This window comes from Cetorhinus maximus, chromosome 5 (genome assembly GCF_964194155.1).
Source record: "Cetorhinus maximus chromosome 5, sCetMax3.hap1.1, whole genome shotgun sequence".
In the NCBI taxonomy this organism is placed as follows: domain Eukaryota; kingdom Metazoa; phylum Chordata; class Chondrichthyes; order Lamniformes; family Cetorhinidae; genus Cetorhinus; species Cetorhinus maximus.
The window spans coordinates 14,561,263-14,588,843 of record NC_135883.1 but is presented as its reverse complement, the minus strand read 5'-3'; the positions used below and the strand labels follow the sequence as shown (position 1 = coordinate 14,588,843).

The 27,581-nt window shown below is 44.0% G+C and overlaps 1 protein-coding gene across 3 annotated transcripts in view; it reads left to right on the top strand.

The window, feature by feature from the left end:
• ldah (lipid droplet associated hydrolase) overlaps nt 1-27,581 on the top strand; it is a 344,701-nt gene that overhangs the window by 131,662 nt on the left and 185,458 nt on the right. For all 3 annotated transcript variants that reach the window (XM_078541547.1, XM_078541548.1, XM_078541549.1), the window contains one exon: nt 9,359-9,493. In XM_078541547.1, coding sequence (XP_078397673.1) covers nt 9,359-9,493 — 135 coding nt within the window. The remainder of the gene's footprint in view (nt 1-9,358; nt 9,494-27,581) is intronic.

Below are 27,581 nucleotides of genomic sequence, written 5' to 3'. Positions count from 1 at the left end.
TTTTAATCCTGAGTAGATTCCCATAGGCAGATTTCTAGCTTCTTATCTTGCTTTGGGTTCACACATTTTTCAGTTTCATGTGCAGCTATTGTACTTTGTGCCAAACAACAAGTGTGGTAGAGTTACTGTTGCAGGAAGTAAGTGACACTTATACAGTACTAAGTTGGTAAAAATAGTCCAAAACTTAACTGTCTTGGTTACTTTCATATTGCTCTATCTCTTTCTCTTCTCTTGTGGGGTGGCAATATATGATGGGGAAAAAGCAAAGAAGGATTTAGGCTTCATTTTTTTAGTAGTGGCTTGTAAAGCAAATGTGTAGATCTCAGTGACCCCTTCCCATCACTAACGCTTGCCCATACATCCTGACTCTTACATGTTCCAATGTCTTTGCTTTCTCACTACCCATTTCTCTTCTAACCCCACTCACTGCCTTTGCTTGTACCTTGCCCCCTTCAAACCGAACACTCAATTCCTCCTGCCAAGAGTGCAAAGTTGGAAAATTTTAAAAATACACTATCTGCACAGTGGTTTTGAGGGAAGTATTAAAATAAAAAGAATAAAATCAGTTACCTAGCACTTTGGGTCATAACATGCTACAAAAACAATTTAACTACCATAAGTGACTTAATTCAACATCTCTAAGAGAAGATCTTCAAAGTATCTCCAGAATACCTGTCACTCACACCCTAGAAGATCAACTCAAACCATTAAACAGCCTCAGGCAAATCATTCTAGATAACATTTTAGCCACATTAAAGCATTTCTGAACTACTCTCTGCAATGTTATGGGCCCGGCACTCATGTCTCACAAATCTACTCGCTGCAGTTGTGGGCAGTGCATTGTGTTGGTTTGCTTTTGCACTTGCAGTACTAACCATAGAATTGAAATATTTGAGCTCAGCATTGTTATGACATTTGGGTACCTCACTCATTTATCACTCATTTATCAGAATACATTCCAAACCTCAGCTGGCATAAAAGCAGAACATCAAACATTCCTGACCATGTTTCTTGTATAAAAATGATTAGCAGTCATTTAATGTACAAAACCTCCTAATTGTAGCACTGTTATAGTACTGCCCATAAGTAACTCGGCTAAGAGCATTTCATTTTCTAATTGCCAGGAGGTCTTGGTAACGGATTCCACCTGAAAACAATGGACATCACTATATGTTTCAGGGCATGTGAGTGACTTCATTGAAATATAGTTTAGTTTTGGAGCAATCATTCTTTCACTTACAGTGCACTTCCAAATAAACACAGTCTTGTGAACAGAATTCAGATTTATACAGACTATGGCCAGAATTGTATGCTGCCCCACCGGCAGCTTTTTCGGCTTTCCCCCCAGGTTCCTGCCCGCCTCGACCACACAGCGATTTTACACTGGGGGCAAGCAAGGCCTCAGATGGGAAACCTGCCATTGTCCCAGTTGACGCCATTAAATGGCCAATTATTGGCGACTTAAGGGCCGTTTCCCACCCAGCCTCAATATTTAGGCGTGCAGGAGGATTGAAGTTGCTTGGGGGAAGCCCAAAAATCAACGTAGTTAGATCTCGGGCAGGAAGAGGTGGGGGTGGTGGGAGGGCACCTCCATCAGAAGTCCCCTTCTAAAGTCTGGCTCTCCCCCTTCTGTATCCCCCTCACCACCCCCCCACCTCTCACCCATTCGTGCCCCCCTCCCCCCCCAGGCCTCCCCTACCCTCCCTGCCCTCAGACCCTTTAAACTTACCTGGATCTCCGGTGCTCGGACTTAAGTTTCAGCTGTCCTCCTGCATTTCCTCACCAGTCCACTGCAGCTCTTGTCACTCTCTAAGGTGGGACTCCCTCCTGGGTGAGGGCGGAAGTCCAGCCTGCAGTCACTTAATGCTCATTCGAACGTAAAATAGGTACGGGGCACTCTGAGTCGGCAAACTCTTTGAATGGCGGGTAGCGAGACACCACCATCCAAAAAATTCAGGCCTATGAATCATTTCTTGGAATAACTGAAAATGAATCTTTAAGCAGTGTTCAAGAACAATAAGCTGAAAGCACCCCTCAACTTCAAAGATACAGTTGTTTAGAAAACAACTTGGATTACTTTCTGATGTATTAATTTAATTAGGGCAATTAAAAATGGTGATCAAGGAGCATTCAAATTAAATTTTGATTATTTTATTACCTCTGTCATTGCGGCTTCATGAAGAGATGGTGTCACTGTCAAACGGACAGATGCTGCCATCGACACCAGGAGTACCCTGAGAGGAGCCCCCAGGGCTTACAGACAGCCTCTCGACTGACCTTTGAAGGCCTGCCTATCCTTCCTTGAGATCCTGAAGTACTTGAGCCTCTGGCAAAGGGCTCTTGCATCTCAGACAATATATGCAGGTTAGCACGTACCTCCTACATCCACTTTTTGGTTTGCTGTATGTGGCTCTCCACGAGGATCGCCACTGTCTCAATGGGGGAAGCTATGCACTCATAAGCCAGAGCAATGATAACACTCGTAGCATGGATGGACTCCTCCATTGTCCGTACATGGGTGCGAGTAGCCTCTTGAGAATTCTGACTGACATATTTCATGCTGCTGTTCTGTGATCTACTGCTTTGCTGATGACTCCCTAGGCTCACCATCTGCATGAAGCTGAGAATTGCTGGGCCTTTTCCTCAGCCCTCCAATGGGCAGTGGTCGTAGCTGTCATTGCCTCCATTAGCTGCTCATGTGCCTCTGTGCTATGTTGACCAGCTGGTGCCACCTTTCTAACCGCACACTAAAGCCCATCAATGTGCAAGTATCTGCACTGGTAATGGATGTGAAAGAAGTGACATTGCCTCTTCAGATGATGGCTCTAGTCCTGAGGTCTCAAGTGGTTCCTGTCAGGAAGATATAATTTTCATAATGTTATTTGGAATTTATTGTAGAGTAATAGTCAGGTCTGTATCTGTGTATGTGTGTGTATGTATGTGTGTGTGTATGGGACTTAATTGAATTAAAGGCAGCTGGTCTGAAGGTTTTGATGTAACAGAAGATAAGCTAGGTTTGAAATGTTAAAAAGGTCAACATGGGGGAAGTTTTAGAATGTGAGGTGTTAATGGAACATTTGCATTTTTAAATAAACCAGATTAGCTTGAATTCAAAAGAGGGGGTGAAATATTACACCTTGCCAGAAGAAGTTAAGAAACAGTGTGTTTATTTTTCCCAAAGATTACTGGTAAAATTAGTACTATGATAGATTTTTATTATTAGAGACGTAAAGTCCAAAGACATAGTGAAACAATGTAAATTTGCGTTCAAAGGAAAATATATATAAAGGAGAAAAGGCTGTGTGCAAGAGAAGGCATTCTAAGATCTAACAAGTGTGAAAATCCTCCAGCCTCGGTACTCAAACTGCTGCCCGCAAGGAACCGAAGCTGAGAAAAACTCACCTTGAACTTGACTGTTCAGGGTATTGTATGTTACTTTGCTTGGGTCTTTAAAAATCTTTTTGTCTTACTGTTGCCTTAACGGAGGTGTAACTGGGAGTTAGATTAATCAGGGGACTGAGAAGTTATTATAGTAGTAATTTGTAAACCTATGTATCTGCTTAAAATCATTTTTTTTATTAATAAAGGTTTAATTTATTTTTGTAAGAAACCTATGAGACCCAGTGTTTTTATTACTACTGAATTCAAGGCACATATCTTGAAATATATCCAAATTGCAAAACAGTTGGGGCAGTTGCCTCAAATTTCCCATAGGGATTTGAACAGCTCAGCATTTACCATTGGCTGTGCCATAACAGTTCCTCTGCCATCATTGATGCTTCATCTGTTATGCAACCTGTGTGAGAGATAAGGGTGATGTTATGGCGCCGCGCTTCCCACCAACTCCTTCTGCCTTTCCTTCATTTGGAGCTGCCTATGTTCACCGGCGGACAAAAGTGCGCTGCCATTGACGATGCTCATTATAAGGTTCAATGGGCAGTTACCTGAAGTTACTCACTCTCTCTGGGCTCCACACTAACCTCATCCTTAGTTTCAGGCTGCCCTGCTGAAACACCTACTAGCTCCATTGCCTCCTCATCTTTCAGCATCAAATACAGCAGGCAAAGACAGTCTATCTCCAGTTTGCCTCTGCTCCCTGGCAATGTGAGCTTGCTTCCCCTGAAAACATAGATACACACAGTGCCTCTGTTCTCTCATACCCCAACTGCAAACATTGTTTCACCCAGTACTGCACCACTGGGAGGCCTGTTGCTAGGGACCATTCAGCATTGGCAATTTAGTCACCAACTCTGAATGACCAGGGGCCTCCATTGTGACGCTGCTATGCATTTTATTGTGAATGTTGGGGATTGGCCAGGCACGATGTCTAGGTCATCAACCTCTTCTCAAATTTTCTTGGTACATTTTGTGACATCCAGGTCTGTGAGCCTGGTATTACTCACCTTGCAAGACCCCAGCAGGCCATTGAATCACTTGGGGCAAGGCAACCATGTGCATGTTACAAGCCTGTTGTTGTCAACTTCCGCTCTGACCTCCTGCCTTCTAGGTGTTGCTTGCTGACCTCTTCTTCCCATCAACTGATACAAGCACCTCCCTCCATGCCCTTGCTCCTGGAGGAGCACCTCCTGAAAGGCACCACTAAATCTGGGAGCAACTCTTTCTCCAACTGCAGCCATTCCTCGAAAGCAACCTTTCTTTAGCCTCCCTTCCAGATGCCTCCATGTGCAATTCCTTTAAACCAAGTGCTGTGACTCTTAAATATAGCGCCTGTGTTTCAGCTTCCGGGACTTCCGCTCACTGACCACCCGTCATTGGCTGGCTCCCATGCCCGAATGCTGTTAATTTGATGCAGCCAGCGAGATCCAGTATCATGTCCCGCTGCCCACCCGTGCAGCCGCACAACCTGATTTGGAGTCCGACGTTGGGACTTTCTCTGTCCCAGTGCGATTCTTAACTTGCTTACGCTTGTGGTCCACACTGTCAAACTGTGCAGTCTCATTTCAGGAGTTTGGTGTCAACATCAAGTATAAAATCATGTGCAGCTCAGTTAGATGTAAAGCTCCCTCCATCCTACCTCAAAAAATTTCAACTTCAGTCTTAACACTTCCTACTGTGAGTTTTTTGTTCTATTTCCTAAACAGCAATCTTGTGCCTGTCAGAGTCAATTCATTTTGAATTGATGGTGTTATGAACAATGCATAATTTTAAGTTGAATTTCATTATATATTTGTTTGTTAACAAAGGTAAAAATGGTTTCATTTTATTAGGTTTTGTTTATGAACCTTGGTGCCTGGGAGTTTGGATAGACATGTGGCTGAAAGATTTCAGGTCTTTTGGATTTGTTTGTATATATACATTTTTAGTGAGGTCTTACAACCCCTGGAGTTAAAGAGATGGGTTCAAATGGGTTGAAAGTTCAGTGATTGTGAAAAAAAGTGTTGCCTGGTGACAGTGATCCAGTCTTGCAGACACACAAAAGACAGGAGATGAGAGGGGGTGTTCAGTGTGTGTGTCAGGGAGAGAAGACAGGAATTTTAAGCTCTCTCAGAAGAAAAACTACAAAGTTAGTAGGACAGTAATCAACTGAATAATCAGTTATAGGACTCTGTAAAGTAATCAGTTTAGTGGCGGTGCTACTGGAAGACTGAGCTTAAGGAAATCATTTGTTTGCTCTGCAATCAAAGAAACAGTAAGCAGGGAGAGATAAGAGTTGGGTGAGAAGCACCAAGTAAATGCTCAGGAATTCACCAGAAGAAAACCATTTGCCATTGTGCCAGTCACAAGCGAGAAGCCTTTGTGTCAAACTCTTCACTTGTTTACGTGTCTGTAAAGATATTGGTGGGGTAAAGGGATAGTGGGAATTTGAATTGTCTTCTTGTGTTTGTATAGAGATCTTTCCAACCTTTGTGTCCGGTGTAATATAGTTCACTATTTTTATTTTAATAAATATTTTATTCTTTCTATGAAAAGTTCGTCAGCAGGCTCCTGTGAATCTGTTCATTAATTTTTCTCCATGGTTTCTTAAAAATAAGTTAGGATCTAGCAAGCCAGGTTTCACTCTGGGATCTGACTTATCCAGTATTAACAGCAGTTAGGATCATCACGATGGACCAACTTGAATGAATTATCACCGCTCAAATCCATGATACCCTTACAGTTGGAACAACAACTTGTATGTATTTACTGCCTTTAGCATACAAAAACATCCCATGGCATTTCACAGTAGTGTAATCAGGCAGAAACTTACAATGAGCCAAAGGAGGAGACATTAGGACAGATGACCAAAAGCTTGGTTAAAGAAGTAGGTTTTAATGAGGAGAGCAAGATGGAGAGGTTTAGGAATTAATTCCAAAGCTTAGGGCCTGTATGGCTGAAGGCACAGCCGCCAATGTTAAGGTAAAGAAAGTGGAGTTGTGCAAGAAACCGGAATTCGAGGAATATAGAATTGCAGGTCTGGAAGACATTACAGAGCTAGGGACTGGGGAGACCACAGAGGGATTTAAAGAGAAGGGACTTTTTATCCCATCAGTCTGGGCTGGATTCAAACTCAAATCCCAGAGATGAAATTATTAGTTTGCTGCTATCCGCTGTCTCGTCCCTTTTATTTCATTCTTTAATTTTTATTTGATCTCCCGCTGAGAGGAAAACCTAAACATGGCCTCTCCCTAATTGTATCTCTCTTTCTGAGTTTCGCGTTTTCTTTCTTCTTTTGTTCATCCTCCATTCTTGGTCTTGCCGTATGACTTTATACACTTTTATTGTAATTTCTGTTAGTTGTCGCTGCTGGTTTTGATATAATTTCAGTTTGCTTGCCTGTTGTATATGTTTCTTATACTGTATGCATGCGCCTGGCCCTTCACTGTTTTATAGCATTCGCACGTTTAACATTTTTAAAGCTAGTGTCAAGTCTGCAAGGAAGGAAACAGAATATTCGCGCTTGGGAGAGACCTGAGGTAAATGTTCAGCTGTTATCAATACTGATTCTTCAATTTGGTAATGTTATGGACAAGAGCACTAATTTCTCCTGTCACCACCTGTCCGTGAACAGAAAGGTGTTTTGATTTATTTCCCTCCTGATAAACGATGGCATCTTCCCCAACCACTCGGTTTTGGTGCGATCCAATTTTCTATTAATAACCCCACAGAAAGCTCGACTTAGGATGAACTCAAAAGGTTAGTTTAGTTGGTTCCACATTCGGGGTAAAGAAAGGGATAGAGAAAAGAAAGATTTACAGTGCAGAGACCACAGAGAAAAGAAATATTGTTTCTCATGGGTTCCGAGTCCAGAATCAAAGTCCAATGAGATATTCCTTCACAGAGGTCGGCAGGCTGAAAATCAGTGCTATAAATTCATTTTTCCAGTGGTGTTGACTTCACACGATGAGATAGGCATGCAGAGATGAATCAGTATTGTAGAAAATGGTACAAAATTTTAGCAGAAGCAGGGTAGATGGGGCCAAGTGTCCGAGAGCCAGAGCTGCTTCCGTGTGGCCTGTTAGTCAGATGTTAAACAGCAGACTGAGCTTTTCAGTTCAGTAAGGCAATATTACTGGCCAGAGGCCCCGTCACATGACTCCCACCTCTCCACATTACCTTTGACAAGGGATGTACATGCCTCGTCTGGGTCTCCAAAATTGTTAAATGTCCCAACCATTAAGAATTGAAAGGAAGGTAGCGGGGTCCTTTTTCTTAGCAGATGAGCAGACTCCTGTTGGTCAGCCTAAGTTATTAAATGAGATGGCCTTTGTATAGCTCTCTTTGAATTTGTCCTGTGTAGCCCACAGGGGGTCATTAGTGGCTCCCCAGAGATAACCATGTACGAGTTTCCCCGACACTGCTAGGTAGCTTCTTTTGTTCAGGGGTCACAGACCGACATATATTCAGCCATTTTTAAAGGTCTTTGCCCGGTTTTTAAAAATTTAGAAATAGCCACGAGGGTATTTGTATATATTTTATGAAAATATACAGTGTGAAGTCTTCGTCCCCTCACAGCAATATTAATTCAACGTTGGAAATTTGGATCAACAGAAGCTGCAAACTTGTCTTAAACTTATCAGGCACCTAAGTTTTTCCAGCATTTTTTTTGTTTGTTTTAATTTTAAATTTACAGCATCCAGAGTATTTTGCTCCTCTATATTTGTTAATTGGATTTGAACATTTTACTTCCTAATGTTGCTCCACTATTAATTATGATCATCATAACCAAAAAGCACCCATTGATGAACATTTTCTAGAACTCCTTTTGTTTTTTTTTGTGTCAAGTTGTAGTTATTTATGTTTTTCTTTTGTCATTTTGGGCTGTTTATCCATTACTAATGTGGAGGATTAAGATGTCTCTCAGAACCTGTGTTCCAGCTCTGGTAAATAATAACATTATCTCATGCCTGAGACTGAATGAATGTGAGCTGAATCTAGTACGTTGAATAAAATAAATGACCTTCCCCATATTCATTAAATGTGCAGGAACTGATCCTATCCCCTACTTTTTCTTCAGAATAAATAATGGGGCAGGTTTTTGAGCAACAGTGACTAAGGATGGGCCATGAGTAAGGGGCTGCTTTATTTGGAAAAACTACAAAAATACTTGACATTTTAAGTTGTGACGACGTATGACAATTCTGTATTCTTCTCAATACATTTTAATGCTGCGTTTTTCATCTTCTATACTTTCCTGGAAGTATTGATTCAAGATCTGCTGACAGCACATCTAGCACTTCATCCAAGTGGTAACTATTCATGTGCTAGTTTAGTTATTGAAGGAAGGAAGGTGCATGACCTAGCTCATTTTGTAATTTTTTTTCCTCATTGAGGTGAATTGCTCTTTCTATGGGTGTGGTTGAGAAGCTTCTGGAACTTCCTGCTGAGAAAGCATTACCTTCAGGGATGGATTTCTAAATGTGCAAATTGTACAATCTGCTCCTCAGTTATCTTTAGGTGCAAATGTTTTCTTAACTTTTATAGAAATAGCAAATAACATGCCATATATAATTACAAAAAATTTGTGTTCAATATTTCTTTTTTTAATAGAATTCTACTATGTTACAAATGTTGGATATACTTGAAGCGCTGTTAATCTGATGATGAATTAAGCAGGGCATTTATTAAGGTTTTTGAGTCTGAAATTATATCTATTCCATAATTGTTTATTTTAGACTTCTGTCTTCAGTTGTACTGGATAATATTCAAGATAAATATGCGGACATTTATCTCGAAATCAGAAACCATATATTTTGCTCATTTTTTTCCAGGAAATTTAACCTCCTACAGGTTAAATAATCATCAATTTCTTCCTCTACTGCATGTTTTTTTTTTATTCCAAAACTGAATATGTGACCTATTTTCTTCCACTTTAAAATGTTTTCCTAAAAGATCCATTGTCTTTTGTGTATTTTTACAGGGAACCCGGGGATAGTGTGTTACTACAAGCCCTTCATGCAGATCTTATACAAGATTCTCAACCAGAAGTATCCCATCTGGGCCATAAGCCATGCAGGCCACTGTGTCCCCCCAGAAGACATAGAGATGATGGAAGGTACTGTATATAGTCTAAAGTCTGTAAAATAATATTGTCTTCTTTCTAGTTCCAGATGGTTATATATAACTGCATGGCAGCTGAATCCTCTATGGATTACTTTTTATAGAAAGTGTCACCTTCTGAGTCATAGAGGCCGACAGCGCAGAAAAAGGCCCTTCGGCCCATCGAGTCTGCGCCGGACAAACAAGTACCTAATTATTCTAATCCCATTTTCCAGCAGTAGGCCCATAGCCTTGTATGCCATGGCATCGCAAGTGCACATCCAAATACTTCTGTATTCTACTTTATTTATTTATTAAATTATAATATATGGGAATTATATGTATGATACATTTATCTAGTGTAGGAATTTACTTTGAGCCCTCAAAATATTTTGTAGATCATTTAATTGGATAAACCAAACCTAAACTGTTCATTGAGACAGCCCAATCTGCATGTGGATGAGAAGCCTGTGGACCTGCCTACTGAGGCTGAAGTGTGCATGTATTGGCTTCAAACTGAAGTTGAGGCAAGGTGTTTTGTGGTGGATTATGTGGATTTAATTATTTGATTTGATTTTAGTCTTCACATCCTTTGCAGAGCTCCATATGTTTGTTATTTCCTGCTTACAGCGAACATGAAGTAGCACTTAGTCTGTACACAGTGGAGTGGATTGAAGAGAATGTTTTCTCTGCAGCAGCACACCTCTCAGTACTTTTGCTGGGAACTCATTACACAATATCAACAAAGGAATACGAAAGTTTCAATCCTCATGTTCCAAGTGAAACATCCCCACTTTTTTTAAAAAAAAGCAATTTACTAAGGCAGACTAAAAAGGAGCTTTACTAAATTGGGAGATGCAATACTTCTTACACCTTGACTAATTCTGTAATGCTTCAAACCCCAATGAAGGGTTGCTCTACTGTTAAGCAGATTGTTACTACTGACACTTAAACCTTTGACTTTTAGAGGTGTTGGCCAAGATCTTGAATACACCTTGTTGCCATATTTTTGTTTGGATTGTGCACTACAAGAGATTGAACTGCAGTTATGATGTATGAGAAGTATCTCCACATGGTTTTCATCCAGAAGCAATAGATTTTCATTTCAGGTTGTCTCCACACACTACTGTGCATACTCCTATCCTACAGTGTAATGTGCTTAGGGCACTTTTATAGCATTTTTTGTGAAGAAAAGACCTTGCCTAAACCTCTTCTGGATTAAAATAATTATGCACAGATGTATAAGGCACATGCAGGGCAGTCATTGCTAAACTGGCTAGATGCAGTGCTGCAGTTCATTGTAAGGAGAGAAGGAATGGGCTCAGTTAATATATGAAACACATGTTCAGCAATAAAGATGGCAAATGCAAACAGTGAACCATTTATTACCTTCTTCATGTGGCACATTACTCAAGTGAAAGGAAAAAGTGGTAGCTGAGGAACAAATGGCCCAGAATGATTTAAATGGGGTCAACTTGGGAAGGTTGAGAGGATGATCTCCAAGATGAGCCTTAACCCCATTAGTAGGACAAACACATAGATGCAGTGTAATCAAAGTCAGTGAATAACATATGACGGTGCTATCTTAGTCATTCCCAGATTTACTAGTTGTCATGAGTGCTGATTCAACTTGTTTCTATTATTCACTTAAAGATGTAGGGATTGTGCCTAAGTTTTGAAATTGCAATTTGAAGAATTCAATAACAGAAGATATTTTGGGCGTGGGCCAAGAGCACTTTTGTGCCTGAATTGGGGCATGATCCTGGGGCAACACACACTGCCACCACTGAATGAGGGCAATGCCATCATCATGGCAAATTGATCCACTAGCCTCAGATGCAGATGTCATTCACGGCCTCAGGGTAGCTCATTGGCCCCAAGGGATCAATACCATTGGGCTCCATGCAGGCTCAAACAACTGCCCAAAGCCCCATGTGAGTTGAGGGGGTAGGAGGGAGGCAACTGGGAGGGCAAAGACAGCCAGCTGCAGCTTGCTGTATTAATGTAGAGCTAAGAGGTCCACGTCTGTGTATCTTGGCTCTACAATAAGGAAAGTAAAGATGATCAACTTACTTTTTAGGTGGCTCTTTGCTGTTAATGTTGCAATCCTGTTACAATGAAGCGTGTGCTCTAGTTGTAAGTGAGAGCGGCTGTTATTAATTTGGGAAAGGTTAGGGCATTACTCTTAAGTATATATAAGAAGCAGTTTCCACCGGTGTGTTGTGTTGTGGGGTGGGAGTAAAAGGGAGTCTGTGCCTTTGTCTCTGGATTATGTGAATAAACCCAAGTTAAGGAAAAACTAGCTCCAGATCCCTCCTTTACTCAGTGAGTGAGCAGCGAATTTGAACATGGCAGCAGAGGATGAATGTTGAACTCTGGTAGTTGAAAGCTGAATAAGGAATGTTGTCTCTATCTTCTGACAAAAGTACTGTTCCCCACAACCTCTGGCGCAAAACGGCTGAGGCTGGATGCAAATTCTCAAGCTTTGATTATCCACCAGTTTTACCGGGGTCAGAAACGTATGAGCAGCAGAAAAATAAAGTGGAAATGTGGACTCATGTTACCTCATTATCCAAGAGGAAGCAAGGTAGGCTAAGTAAAAAGTAAGATTAGAGGTAAAGTATTTTCTGAGCTGGATGTGGGGGACTTGAACACTGAAGAGGGATTAACTCTTCTATTACAATTTATGGATAGGATTTACAAGAAAGATGAATTGTTGGAAGCCTACAAAATGTGGTCAACTTTTGATAAATTTAGGAAGGCAATCAGTCCATGGAAGAGTATATTATGGACTTATAAGAGACATAAGAGATTGACAAAGTTTGACCTAGAGATCCCTGAGCCTGTACTTGCATTCAGATTACTGGATGGTGCACAGATTTTGCTTATAGATAGATTTCTGGTACTGATGGGAGTTCAATTTCATGGAAAAGACTCTCTTTTAGGCCAAATGGCTGCTGTCCTAAAGACAGTTTTGGCAAAGAAATCATTTCCAGCTACTTTCAGATCAAATACAGGCAACCCTGCAGCGATGCAAAGAATGGAAGACTCCATGATTACTGAATTTCAAGATCGCCTGAATAATAAATGTAGGCATCAGTACAAGACAGAGGTGCTGATAGGCAGTTTGAAGAGCATAACACTTTAAGACAATTTGAGAATCAATACAAAAAACGAATCTGAGTGCTTGAACCCTAGAAATGCACGGGGAACGATTAACATGTGTTTTCGTGTGTGACTCCAAATATCATTATGCAATTAATTGCCCAAAGTTCAAAAATGGAGGCTTTGAGCTAATGAATGAAACAGACAATCCTGATACTGAGAATGAGGATGACTAGCCTGAAGGAATCGTATTTGTTACAGGAAGCTTGAGTCTGGCGATGAGCGTTTTGGTTGCTGATTTGCTCAACTGTGCGGTGAGATTGCAGTTACACCTCTACGGTGTGTGGGGTGAACTGGCTCAGTTTTGCTACTTGGAATCTCTCGACAAGGAAGGTAGGCTAAAGAGTATGAAAGCTCCACCTGCTTTAGGTTTGGGTTTGACAATAAGCTAAAGTTTTTCAAAAGAGTGGTCATCCCACGCAAGGTAGCTGGAATAAGTCTCTTCTTTAGTTCTGATGTGGTCTCCAGTGAGTTACCTTTATTGTTGAGCAAGTCCTCAATGAAAAAGTGGAGATGAAACTGGATATGGAAAATGACAAGGCACTTGCATTAGGGAAAGCTGTGGATTTACATTTCACTCGATCAGGGTATTACTGCATACCATTGAGGAAACCAGATATTTCTTATTGAGAAGTTCAGTATTGTTGACTTCAGGTGATAAGAGTTTGGTTGACAGAAAAATAACTATTCGGAAATTACATCGACAATTCACACATCATTTGTCACAGAAATTAAAAGCTCTGCTGCAGGATGCTGGAGGGGCCGACAGGGAATATGAAACTCTTATCGAGCAAGTTGCATCTCAATGTGACCTCTGTGTAAAATTCCACAGAACACCAAGGGTAGGATCTTCCGGTCGGCGAGCGGGGGTAGGGGCCAGCTCGCTGACATGTAAAATGACACGGGGTGACGTCAGGTGGAACTCCCGACGGCACCCTGCGTCATTTCCATTTTCAGGTCAGCGGGGGCGCAGCCGAGTCACATGCGCGCCCGCTGACCTGTCAACAGCCTATTAAGGCCATTGAAAAAGTAATTAAGGTCGTTAATGGACCTGCCTGGCGGGCTTCGGAAAAAGCATGGAACCTCATCCATGGGCGGAATGAGGGTATTTAAATCTTTTAGAAAGGTTTCAATAAAACGTAAGGACAAGTCCCAACTCATGTGACAATATCACATGATGGGATATGGTAGGGAAAGTTTTTAAACATGTTTAATGAAAGTTTTAAATTGGAGCTGATTTCCCTGAGGCAGCACTTAGCCTCAGGGAGATCTGTGTGCTCTTTCGCACGCGTGTGCGAAAGAGTGCACTCCCGGCTGAGGGAATCGCCCCCCCTCACCCTGGCCCACACAGGGAGCACATAGCGCTTCCTGGCGGACGTCATGCTGGACGGGCCTTAATTCGACCACCCACGTAAAATGGCGGTGCGCCCCCAATTGGGGGTGCCGATCGGAGGCGCGCCCGCTCCCGCTCCCACACTTCTCCCCCGATGGGGGAGAAAATTTTTCCTCAACACACCCTGTTGTAAGTCTTCCACTGGTCAGAGAATTTAGTGATGTAGTGGCTATGAACCTAAAGGTATGGGACAAGGATCAAGATTTTTTTAATGTTACACCTTTGTGGATATGACAGTTAGATTCAGCCTACCTATGGTGATAAATGGCAAGGGCAAACAGACCTTCGTAGACAAGGGCTGGGATTTTCTGCACCCGCCCACCACCGGGATCTTCCGGTCCCGCCGCAAGTCAATGGACTTCTGGCTGGGGCGCCGCCTCGCCACTGGCGGGTCCCATCCGCAACGGGACTGGAAAATCCCAGCCTAGGTCATGGACAAATGGGTTGGCACTGGACTAGAAACGACAACCAAATCTTTGATGGGTAATGAAGAATTCGCAAATGATGAATTTTGGGACTCGCGAGAATTTGAATATTATACTCATGAGTACTGCGGCTGAGAGCCTGTTCTGCAATGTTTTATGTGAGAGTAATCATGCAGTAATCAACGAGATGTTGCGTAAGATACTGGCTGACCCACCAGCTTACAAACTGCAATGGCATGAGCGCTACATGCTAAAACCTCTTTGCAAATGGTTGTGGGGGCGGATGTGGGTCTAGCCTGTACTGATCTGTACATGGAAGGAATCCGAAGTTGCCTTTGATGCTGTCAGATGCTCCCCCTGCCCTAGAAGGAACTATAATTAGTTCTATTTTCTCTACCCACTTAAGCGCATTACATGCAATGAGGAAAGCTTTTATCAAGGTTGAAGTTTCGGAAAGAATTCGGAGACCGTTGTGACATTGCATAAACCCATCTGAGGTAGACTTTATTTCCAGTGATCTGCTTTATTGCCAGAGAGAGTGGCATAGAGAATGAAAAGGCCTAGGGAAAGTTGTAGGACGTGAGGGGAAAACACTGATTATCCCAACATGGGAATCAAAAAATAAAAGCCTAATCTTCACAGGTCATCGGAATGAATTATAAATTTTCGAATACTGACAACATGATAAGAGGATATACAAAGTACCATGTGCATCACATACTCATATATTTTGTGGGGTAGTACCAGAGGGTCAGGATATGATAGATCAGGAGTTAGATGCCGGTAGAGAAGCTGATCGCGATGAACAAGAAAGGGCTGTTTTGTCTAGAGGCCAGCTGCCCAAAGTGGGTTCCTGGGTATCGTACGGTCCAGAAGGATTGCATAACTGGAGGGATGTAACAATAGTGGGATAGGCAGGGAAATCTAATGGAAAATATAAGAATTTGTTGAATGTCCAGGATGATGAACAAGCAACGAAGGCCATAAACTGGAAGAATGGAGTACAAGAATGGAAAATAAGGAAGTATAGCTTGAATTACAATAATGGGTTAAGCGATGAATCCCGGTTGTGGAAATGTTCACATATGGTAGAAAAGGCCTCAGGGTATACCTGGAAAGACTTCAACAGGAGAGTAGAGGTCACGGCCTGACTAGATGATACGGCAGAATGGAGAATGCAGAACCATCCCTACAAAATGTAGAAGCAGACGTCCCCATGACCGAGATATTTTTGTAGCTGCCAACAAGTTAGGGGATAAAGCCATACGGGAGGTTAACAGAAAGAGTTAGACAGCTGGAGAGTTTGGCGTGTATTCAGTGGTCCCAGATAGGGGTCAGCTAGTATTATTGCATAAATGGATCTGCACAGAAAAGGTCCTGCTGGATGGAATTATAAGGCCCAGGATAAGTTAGTGGCCCAGGGTTTTGAAGAATGCCTAGGAGATAAAGAGGTCAGAGTGAACTCATTCTCAGCTAGAAAGACAATTTTAATAAGTTTTTTGGCCCTTTAAGCAAAGTTTTCTTGGGAATGCCAGTTAATAGACATAAAAGCTACATTTCTGCAGGGGGATCACCTCCAAATGGAAGTGTTTCTCCAACCTCCCAAGGAGGCACCAGATGTAGAAGGAAGACTATGGAGGTTAAATAAATGTGTCTATGGTCTGAATGATGCTTCCAGAGTATGGTACTTTTCAGTTAGATCAGTTGTGTTAAAATTGGGTTGCTGCAACTGAAGGCAGATCCTGCCACGTTTTATTGGTACCGTGGTTGGAAGCTGTTGGGCATCTTTATGATGCATGTAGATGACATCCTATGAGGTGGTATTAGTGAGTTCCAAAACCATGTTATTGACAGGATTAGAACCAAATTTAAGGTTGGGAGTCAGTCATCTGGGGCCTTTAAATATATTGGGTTGGAAATAAGACAGTCTGAGCCTAATGTTACTTTACATCAACAATGCTTAGAAAATGTTAACCCTATCGCAGTCAATTGTGCCAAAGCCTCACTAAAAGATGCAGATGCTTCCAAAGCTGAGACAGAGCAGGTGTGAAGTCTAATTAGGCATTTAAATTGGCTAGACACACAAACAAGGCCGGGTACAAGTTTTGATGCCTTAGAACTGAGTACTGTACTGAAACATACAAAGGTTGAGGACATCTTGTGGGCGAGCAAAACATTAAAAAAACTTAAGGACGGAGAAATATGATCTGAAATTTCCATCTTTGGTTGACTCTAAGAATATAAAATTGATTGTTTTTAGTGATGCCTCTCATGCAAGCCTTTGTGATGGGTTTTCGGGCACAGCTGGTTTCATAACATTTCATATGGGAGAAAGTGGGAAAGGTTTCCCCTTGGCTTTGGAGGCCAAGGAAATAATGAGAATAGTAAAATGTATCCTGGCTGCAGAGACTCTGTCAAGGCAGCTGGTTTTCCTTTTATCGAAGATATTAGGGAAATTTTATATCAGGGAGAATAAACCATACCAGTAGAATATTATATAGACAATTACTCCCTTTGGGATAATGTGCACCCCACAAAGTGTGTGAATGAGAAAAGATTAAGAATTGATATCACGAGTCTGAAATAAATGGTGGAGAAAAAGGAAATCTCCAAACTCGAATGAGTAGATACAAGCCATCAGTTTTTTTAAAAATTTGCTCATGGGATGTGGGCATCGCTGAGTAGGCCAGCATTTATTGCCCATCCATAATTGCCCTTGTTCAGAGGGTATTTTAAGAGTCAACCGCATTGCTGAGGGTCTGGAGTCACATGTAGGCCAGACCAGGTAAGGACAGCAGATTTCCTCACCCAAAGGACATTAGCGAATCAAATGGGTTTTAATGACAATTGGCAATGGTTTCATGGTCTATCATTAGACTTTTAAGTCCAGATTTTTATTGAATTCAAATTTCACCATCTGCTGTAGTGGGATTCAAACCCAGGTCCCCAGAGCATCACCCTGGGTCTCTGGAATACTAGTTCAGTGACAATACCACTATGCCACCGCCTCTCCGCACCCCTCCACCACCCCACCAATTGGCTGATTGTTTTACCAAAAGGAGGGTTTCCAGTGAGAAGTTATTGGAAGTCTGAGAAGAAGGACAACTCATGATGCGAGTCTTGAGAGTGTATGATTTATTTCTCTTTCTTTTTTTTTTAATTTTGTCTGTAAATATGCACTTGTTAGTTCTTTCTTTAAGAAAGAAGGGAATCTGTTAATGTTGCAATCCTGTTCCAACTAGAGCATGCACTTCATTGTATGTGAGAGCAACTATTACTAATTGGGGAAAGGTTAGGGCATTATTCTTGTGGAAGCGGTATCCACCTGTGTGGGGTAGGAGGAAGGAAAAGTGAGTCTGTGCCTGTGCTCTCTGGGTTATGTGAATAAACCTATGTTAAGGAAAGACTGGTTCCAGATTCCTCCTTTACTCTGTGAATAAGCAGCGAATTAGAACATTGGTTGCTGAGCCCCTGGAGCCACTGACCACAGCATTCTTTCGATTTAGTGAATCCTTAAGTGCCCATTTTGTGTCTCTAAAATTGGCACAATACAGTCCAATGTCTAGGCCTTTCTCTGATATCCAGAGTAGATTTGGATGCAACTGACAATGGAGAAATCTAGCAGTTCAGTTTTAAGCTTTCTCGAGGCAGATTGGTGTTATTTGGCTTGCTCACAGACAAAAAACATCTAATCAGGAATCATTATTGAGTCCGATTATAATTGCTTTATAATTTACTTTACACCCTAAGTAAAGTAAATAGTTTTCAGACTCTAATTATGGCAGCTTCAGTTGTTACGGGGAAAGAAAAGCACTGCACTTGCTCTGATTTTTTTTTACCATGATTAACAGGCTGCTTATTACACAATAATATAAAAGCAAAATACTGCGGATGCTGGAAATCTGAAATAAAAACGGAAAGTGCTAGAGATACTCAGCAGGTCTGGCAGAATTATTCTGCCATTCACACAATCTGACAGGGGAAAAAAAGGTTTATTTATTTACTACAAACATTACCACCCCCTTTGTCTTTCGTTCCATGACATCCTTGTCATTTAATCTCTCCTGCCCTCTACCTTAATCCAGACCTTCCTTTTCGTTCTTCCTCCCCTCCTCTTTTCAACTGCATAAAACCCATGACATTTCTACCTTCCTTCAGTTCTGAAGAAGAGACTTGAAACGTTAACTCTGTTTCTCTCTCCACAGATGCTGCCCGACCTGCTGAGTATTTCCACCACTTTCTGTTTTTTATTTTATATATATTACACAGTATTGTTTCAAGATTTTCCAAAGGAACCCAAGACTGAGACAAATAGAATCACAGTTTTAATATCTAAATAAATACAGCAAGCTATAATTGTAAAATATCATCTAACTATGCAAAGCTGAAAATTTAGAAGATAAGTATGGTGAAATTGCAATGAGTCAAACTTGGATGACTCAAAATTCTGGTTATGTCAAAGTTGTCAACCGTTCACACCCACAGAATAGCAAATTCCATAGAATGATGCCCATGATAGACTGAAATTCCACATTGGTAACTCCAGATTAGACAAATTTATCTAAGCTTTTTGTAACACAGTGCTGACCACACGAGTGCAAAATAATGGAGCTCGAGGAGGCTGATAACCCTGAAGATTCCAGGTCTCTTGCCCACTTGTTTCCCTAGCTGATGTCACAAAGGCCGTAGATGTGCTCCTGACTTTCGCACTGCAGCACCAAAATGTCGAAAACATGTCTGACTGTATTAATGACATGGTGAACTGTATCACACATGTTCAAAGATGAGCATGAAAAAGATTATGAAGTTTTTCCTGAGCTAACTCCTGACACTTTTCAATGCAAAGCTCCAGATTTTTACAAGGCCGGGCCATTGTAAGGTGTGGGCAAATTGAATAAAGACTTTTTTACACACTACTATTAACTATCCTGGGGGTTATTATTGACCGGAAACTGAACTGGACCAGCCATACAAATGCTGTCGCTACAAGAGCAGATCAGAGGCTGGGAATTCTGCGGAGAGTAACTAACCTCCTGACTCCCCAAAGCCTGTCCACCATCTACAAGGCACAAGTCAGGAGTGTGAAGGAATATTCTTCACTTGCCTGTGTGTGTGTAGCTCCAACAACTCTCAAGTAACTTGACACCATCCAGAACAAAGCAGCCCACTTGACTGGCACCCCATCCACCACCTTCAACATTCACCCCCTCCACCACCAACGCACAATGGCAGCAGTGTGTACCAACTACAAATGCACTGCAGGAACTCACCAAGGTTCCTTCAACAGCACCTTGCAAACCCGTGACCTCAACCACCTAAAAGGACAAGGGCAGCAGGTGTTTGGGAACACCACCACCTGCAAGTTCCCCTCCAAGCCACATACCATCCTGACTTGAAAATTTTCTTTTTTAATTCAATCATGGGATGTGGGTGTCGCTGGCTGGGCCAGCATTTATTGTCCATCCCTAGTTGCCCTTGAGTAGGTGGTGGTGAGCTGCCTTCTTGAGCCACTGCAGTCCATGTGGTGCATGTACACCCACTCTGCTGCTAGGAAGGGAGTTCCAGGATTTTGACCCAGTGACAATGAAGGAACGGCGATATATTTCCAAGTCAGGATGGTGAGTGACTTGGAGGGGAACTTCTGGATGGTGGTGTTCCCATCTATCTGCTGCCCTTGTCCTTCTATATGGTAGTGGTTGTGGCTTTGGAAGGTGCTGTTTAAGGAGCCTTGGTGAATTTCTGCAGTGCATCTTGTAGATGGTACACACTGCAGCTATTGTGCATCGGTGGTGGAGGAAGTGAACGTTTGTGGATGTGGTGCTAATCAGGACTGCTTTGTCCTGGACAGTGTCAAGCTTCTTGAGTGTTGTTGGAGCTGCACTCATCCAGGCAAATGGGGAGTATTCCATCACACTCCTGACTTGTGCCTTGTAGATGGTGAACAGGCTTTGGGGAGCCAGGAGGTGAGTTACTCATCACAGGATTCCTAGCCTGTGACCTGCTCTTGTAACCACAGTCTTTATATGGCTAATCCAGTTCAGTTTCTGGTCAATTGTAACTCCCAGGATGTTTCGTGGTGGGGGATTCAGCAATTCAGTTATAATGCCTTTGAACATCAAAGGGCGATGGTCGGATTCTCTCTTGTTGGAGATGGTCATTGCCTGACACTTGTGTAGCGCGAATGTTACTTGTGACTTGTTAGCCCAAGCCTAGATATTATCCAGGTCTTGCTGCATTTGGACATGGACTGCTTCAGTATCTGAGCAGTCGCAAATGGTGCTGAACATTGTGCAATCATCAGCAAATATCTCCACTTCTGACCTTATGATGGAAGGAAGGTCATTGATGAAGCAGCTGAAGATGAATATTTGAATATATCACTGTTCCTTCACTGTCACTGGATCAAAATCCTGGAACTGCCACCATAACAGCATTGTGGTTGTACCTGAATCACACGGACTGCAGCTGTTCAAGAAGATGGCTCACTATTACCTTCTCAAGGGCAATGAGGGATGAACAATAACTGCTGTCCCGTGATAGAATAAAATAATACTGCTTCGCTGTTTTCATTTGGCATTTGAATCTGTTGATTTTGACATAGACCGTGTTGTAGGCATATCGGGTTACATAGAGACGCATTCATGTAGGAATCAAGCCTCCTAGGCTATCATGAAGCTCCACTTTCTTTGGTAGATCTCCTGGGATTTGACTTATTGGGATTTTACTGCACAGGCAGCTTTGAATGTCTTGAGTGCAAATTTGGAACAATTCCGCCTTAAGTGTGGTAGCGGGCGGGAAACAGGACATTTTACCCGCTGGCTGCAGTGACGGCTTTTCACGCTGTATCGTCCTAATCCCACCTCATTAATTATGCATTCCCGGGAAACATGCCGTTTCGATGGCAGGTGGGCTCTCATTCGCCTGCCACGCCATCAACTCGCTGCTTCATCACGCCGGGCGCCATATTTAAAGTGCAGCCGCTCGTACACATCTGAGTGTTTCCAGCCCATGACTGCTGCAAAGAAAACATGGCCCCAAAAGGCAAAAAGACTGCAGCTCCAGCCCCCACCATACCCCCATTTAATGGCGTGTCCCTTGAGCGCCTTTTGGACACAGTGGAGGCCCACTGTGATGTCCTCTACCCTTGCTCTGGCCGCAAGATAGGCAGCAACATCACCAATCAAGCATGGAAAGTGTGGCAGTGGTGGTCAGTGCCGGTGCCCTGCAAAAGAGGACAGCCACCCAGTGCTGCAGCAAGATTAATAGTCTCATCCGTTCTGCCAGGGGTAAGTCACTCTTCTAATCACTCTCAACTCACACACTCACAAACCTATCATACATCCACAGGGATCTCACACCTCAAGGGATGACACCATTAACTTTCCCACACACCTCACATCTCCATCAGGCTCATATCCTCTGGAGCTTGCGTCCTTGGCCCATCCATATCTCCGCTCAGCACACAAACATTCCACCCAGTGCCATGTGTCCTGCTCACACTCTATCGGTTTTCATGCAGGAGAAGCTGGCTCACATCAGCAGGAAGAGGTCCAGACCGGGGGTGCAGTGGCCCACGTTAGGCCCCACACTCACTTTGAGAAGTGTGCCATCGCACTGACTGGTGAGAATGTGGACCGTGACTGTGACACCCATGTGAGGATCCTGCACCACATCATCCGTCTCTCAGCACAACTGTGAGTGCTCTCTCTCCTGCTTTTGACTTGCTGCCATGCACTAATTATCTCTACTTTGGTTCACAGGGAGCTCTCCCAAGCGGCCGACACCCTCAGCTAGCCAGTCCCTCAGCTCCAACCATGTCCTCAGCTCGAGCCAAATGGAGTCCTCCTCAATGAAGAGCTGGAAATAAGCAGCCTGGAAGACCCATCACAGCTCTTACCCACACCCTGCACCAGCGCAGAGACACACACCTCGGTGGGACCTAGATCTAGAGCAGGCTCGGGTTCACAATTTGTTGGTCATCGCACAGACAAGTGTCTGCAGCAGGAGGAGGCAGGTTTATGGCACTCGGAGGACTGCTGGGGAAGAGGCACCTGTGAGGTCCGAGTCAGATGACGAGCCTCTAGATTTGGCCTTCCAACTCATCCTGGAGATTCAGCAGAAGGTATGGGAACATCACGCAGAGCTTTTGGAAGCCCTCAACAGAATGGCACATGAGTCGGAGGAGTGCATCGGCCTGCTCTCTGATTAAGTGGTGCCCACGTGTGCGCCTATGGTGGTCTCCATGGGGAAGATGGCAGACGCCATGGAGACCCTGGTCTAGCAGAATGTGGAGATGTGCACAGACTTGCACTCCATCGTGGGAGCCATAAGTGAGTTCCTGCAGTGGCAACATGAGAGGGAAATGGGGCACCTCAACGTTGTTCCAGATACTCCTTCCCCTCACGGAGTCAGGTTGGGGCCCTCAGGCATCCGAGGGGAGGAGGAGCGGCAGCTGGACACCCTTGAATCATCCACTTGGGAATCTCAAAGGCTGTCCTCTCCCTCTGAGTCTCATTTGCCTGTGACCCCCTCAACCTCATCCTCCGTCACCACAGAGGGAGCAGCTGGCCCACAAGAGGACAGCCAGAGCAAGCCAGGGCCCTCAAGGCCTCAGCTCACCAGAAAACCCACACCGTTGTCATCCAAGGCAACTGGGCCAACCATTGCACAGCTGTCTGCACCCCTGCTGCGATGTCAGGGCAGCACCTGGAAGTCTAAGGTGTTCAAAAGTAAAATGTTGATCACGATTGCACAGGTGAACACATTTTGTCACTTTACAATCTGAAAATATATTCACTTTCACTGAATAATGTGTAAGGATGTCTTTCAGCTTCATTGACAGGTTTTGCGAGTCCTCCCACTGCTTCCACCCCCGCCCCCCCCACACTCCCAATTAGCAGTTCAGCAGCCCGCAGTCGGCCCACAGATGATTCTGGTGGGAGAAGTGTGTTTGTGGCAGGGCCTTTCAGCGCCTCGTGCAAGCACTCTCCCATGCTCGTGGATCCTTCACACATCACATTCATCTCAGTGTTCTGAGCCAAAAATCCCACCGCCACCCACATTAACCTCCCCGACCTCCTCCTTCCCACCCACATTAACCTCCCCGACCTCCTCCTTCCCACCCACATTAACCTCCCCGACCTCTTCCTTCCCACCCCCCCAGTGTCTACCTCCGACTCCCCTCCAACCACCCTCACCATCCCTTCTACCGCTACAGTTGTACACTAACCCTCCCACCCTACCGCCTCACTCTGCCCTTGGTCATTCTCACCATTCCCTCTTAACATGCCCACCCTCAGTTCGCTCCCCAGGAAGCAGGCAGGCATAGTCCCAACAGAGTCCTCCCTTGCATATCCACCTGGACGTCCACATCCTGGCTCCCCGTGTAATTCCTTCCCCCACCGCCACTAACCAATGGAACACCTCCCCCCCACCTCCACCCTCCAAACCAAGTGGAACTCCTTTCCACCCCCCCAAAAGTGGAACTCCTCCCCCATACCCCAAGTAGAACTCCTTTCCCCTCCCCGCCCCCAAGTAGAACCCCACCCCCCACCCCACCCCACCCTAAGTGAAAATTCTGCCCTTAGTTAAAAGATCAGGAATACACAAAGTTGTATGAGTTCAAATTTTTATCCACCTATTGCATGGATGTTGTGCTGTGAGGTATTTATCAGAAACTATAAATAGTTGCTATCTAATCATAAATAGCCAGTGTGAAGTGATTAGGACACGGAGGAGAGAATCAACAAGGATGCCAGAAAGACTAATAATATAGGAGGATGTCTTAAGCCGTCCATCATTCATTACTATTTTCTTCCAAGGTCAACAAGTTGTGGCAAAAGACTGTAGAAGCTTTCTAAATGACATGACCAATATCTGATGCTTATTTTCATAAAATAAGAGCTAAATCATAGCTTTTTTCCGAATCCAAATCATTTATGTCACTACTCTCCGTCCACTCCAAACACCTGGAGCAGGCTTCAATAACCGGTTAGTTGCTTGCAAAAGGATTAAGGAATGGTATTTACTGAAAAGAAATACTTGCATTTACGCCTTTTATCTCAGAAACATCTCACAGCACATGATTTGCAATGCACTGATTATCATTGTGTATGCACATGTGGCAGCAGTTTATCATGTAGCACGGTGTACAGTTTTGGTCTCTGCATTTAAGAAAATAAATATTAGTGCAGTACAGCGAAGGTTCACCAAGTTGGTCTCTGGGATGAGGGGGCTGTCCTATGATGAGAGGCTGAGCAAATTGGGTCTCATTTCTCTGGAGTTTAGAAGCACGAGCGGCGATCTCATGGAGCAGAATTTTTCGCTGAGCGTGTGGCCACGTGTTGGAGCGTGAAATAGCGTGTGATGATATCGGGGCGCTAATGCGATACTTCGGTCAGCGGACGTGCACAAGAGTCGGCAGCATGCTCACCAACAATTAAGAGGCCTGTTAAGGCCATTAACGTTGCAATTACCGGGGATTTTTCGTTGCCCGTCCAACGCTACGGTTGGTGGGCGGGCGAAATCGGCCAGGCGGCCTTTGCCTTTTTGAGGAAACCTCATGCAAGGGCGGGATGGGTTTCCGAGGGTAATTAAAATAAAGATAAAAATGTTTGGACAGAATTTTCACGTCCATATGTTTAGGTGACTCCTTCTGATGCGTGGACATTTTTTTTGGTATTTTAAAATCTTTATTCATGGCTTCTGGATTCCTCAGCTCCCTGAGGCAGCTCGCGGCCTTCAGGGAGCTTTCGGTGAGTACTTCACGGCGCCCGCATGGATTTCAGCGATTGCCCTCCTCCCGCTCCCCCCCCATCCCCCCCACCCCAGCAGCGCTGAGCATTTCAGCGCACCTTTCACACTGGCTGGCCGTTAATTGGCTGCCCAGTGTGAAATCACGGCCAGGGGGGCCGATCGCAGGCGGCGGCCCATTCACTGGCTGCTCCCGGGCCCACCGACTGCACCCGCACGCCGAACTCAATATCCTGCCCATTGAAATGTAAAAGATTCTGAAGGGGCTTGATAGGGTGGATGGTGAGAGATCGTATCTGCTCACTGGGGAATCTAAAACACGGGGGCGCAGTCTCAGGGTAAGGGGCCGATCATTTGGGACTGAGATGAGAAGAAATTACTTCACTGAAAGGGTTGTGGATCTTTAGAATTCTTTGCCCCACAGGGTTGTGGATGCTCCATCGTTGAATACATTGAAGGCTGGGACAGAGACTTTTGGTCTCTCAAGGAATCAAGGGAATGGGCAGAGAAGTGGTTGAAGCCCAAGATCAGCCATGATCATTTTGAATGGCACAGCAGCCTCGAAGGGCCATATGGTCTACTCTTCTCCTGTTTCTTGTGTTCAGTTAGATGAATTACCAGTTAATTGGTTATATGGTGATATTGTTTGAGGAGGAACTGCTGACCTGAAAGAGAGAGAATTCCCTGTTCTTCATATAGTGCCATGAGCTCTTTAATGGTCCACTTGAACAGGCAGACAAGTTTAATGTCTTATTTGAAGGATAGTCCTTACAATAAGACAGCACTGCACTGCACTGTCAACCTAAATTCTTAGATTTTCAGCTCAGCTGAGTTGTTAGCACCTTTGTCTCTGCATCAGAAGGTTGCAGGTTCAAGCAACCTTCTGCATGTAATTCAATCTAATTCATCAGTGAGGTCTGAGGGAGTGCTGCATTGTCGAGGATGCCTGTTTTTGGATGAGATATTAAACCAAGGCGCTGAAGCAATAAAAGATCTCAGGACGCTATTCAAAGAACAGCACACAATTCTCTTTCTGTCCTGGCCAACATCGCCCCTTCAGTTAAAACGCCAAATCGGCCACATTTGCTTATGTCATGACAACAACTATACTTAAAAGTAATCCATTGGTTGTCGAGCATTTTGAACTTGCTGAGGATGTGAAAGATGCTGTGTAAAGCAAATTATTTCTTTCTTATCCCAATCCCCTGATCTGAAACTTAACCCACAACCTTCAAATCCAAATCATTGATGGACTGGAACCTTCTCCCTCACGAAACAGGGGAAATGAGAATTTTTTTTCTATGCAACAAAGTGTTGCAATCTGTAGTGCTCTGCCTGAAAGGTTGGTGAGGGCAGATTCTGATTAAAATGGAATTGAATAAATACTTGAAACAGAGAAATGTGTAGGTCAATGGGGAAAGAGCAGCAATGAAAGGGACGAATTGGATAATTGTTTCAAAAACCCATCCTAGAGAAGATGGGTCAGTTGGTCTTCTTCAATGCTGTATGGGATATGCTAGCATAATGGTCATGTTACTGGGCTAATCCAGAGGCCTGGGCTAATGATCCAGAGGCATGAGTATAAATTCCACCATAGCAGCTGGGGAACTTAAATTCAGTTTATTAAATAAATCACATGACTCTTCAGATACAGAAGCAGTCCGTGCCTGCATGCAGCAAGCCACGACAACATTCAGGTTTAGGCTGACAAGTAGCAAGTAACATTCACACCACACAAGTGCCAGGCAATGACCATCTGCAACAGGAGAGAATCTAACCATCTTGCCTTGATGTTACATCAATAATTACCCAGAAAAAGTTAGAAGAATTAAAACCTTTTCTAACTTCTGGGTAACCATTGGGACCCCCACCACCACCCGACTGCTCCCCTGCCATGGGACTCCCGCATCCCCCTGACCCTCAGGGGCCTCCCCCCACACCCCCGACTACCCTCCCCACAGGGCTCCCCCAACTCCTGGCCCGACACCCAACCCCCCTGCCCTCCCCCAAGGGCCAACACCCAACCCTCCGGAGGCCCACTGGACCTAACCCGAGGCTCGATCTCCCCCAACCATCCCGACAACCCCTCCCCGAAGACTCCCTGCAACAACCTCCCCCGACAACCCCCCCACCAATGACCCGATCTTCCCCAACGACCCAATCCCCACCCCCCCAATCTCCAAATACTATCCAATTACCTTATACACTTACTTTCTCCCTGGTCTGTCAGAGACCTGTAAACTTCAATGGACCTTTAACTTAACCTGGTTTATGGCAGCTAGTGCTGTATAAAAGAGGGCCCAGCCTCCTCCCTTCAACTGAGCTGCCCTTCAGTGCTGGGCCCTGGGGACATGCTGCACTGCCTGGAT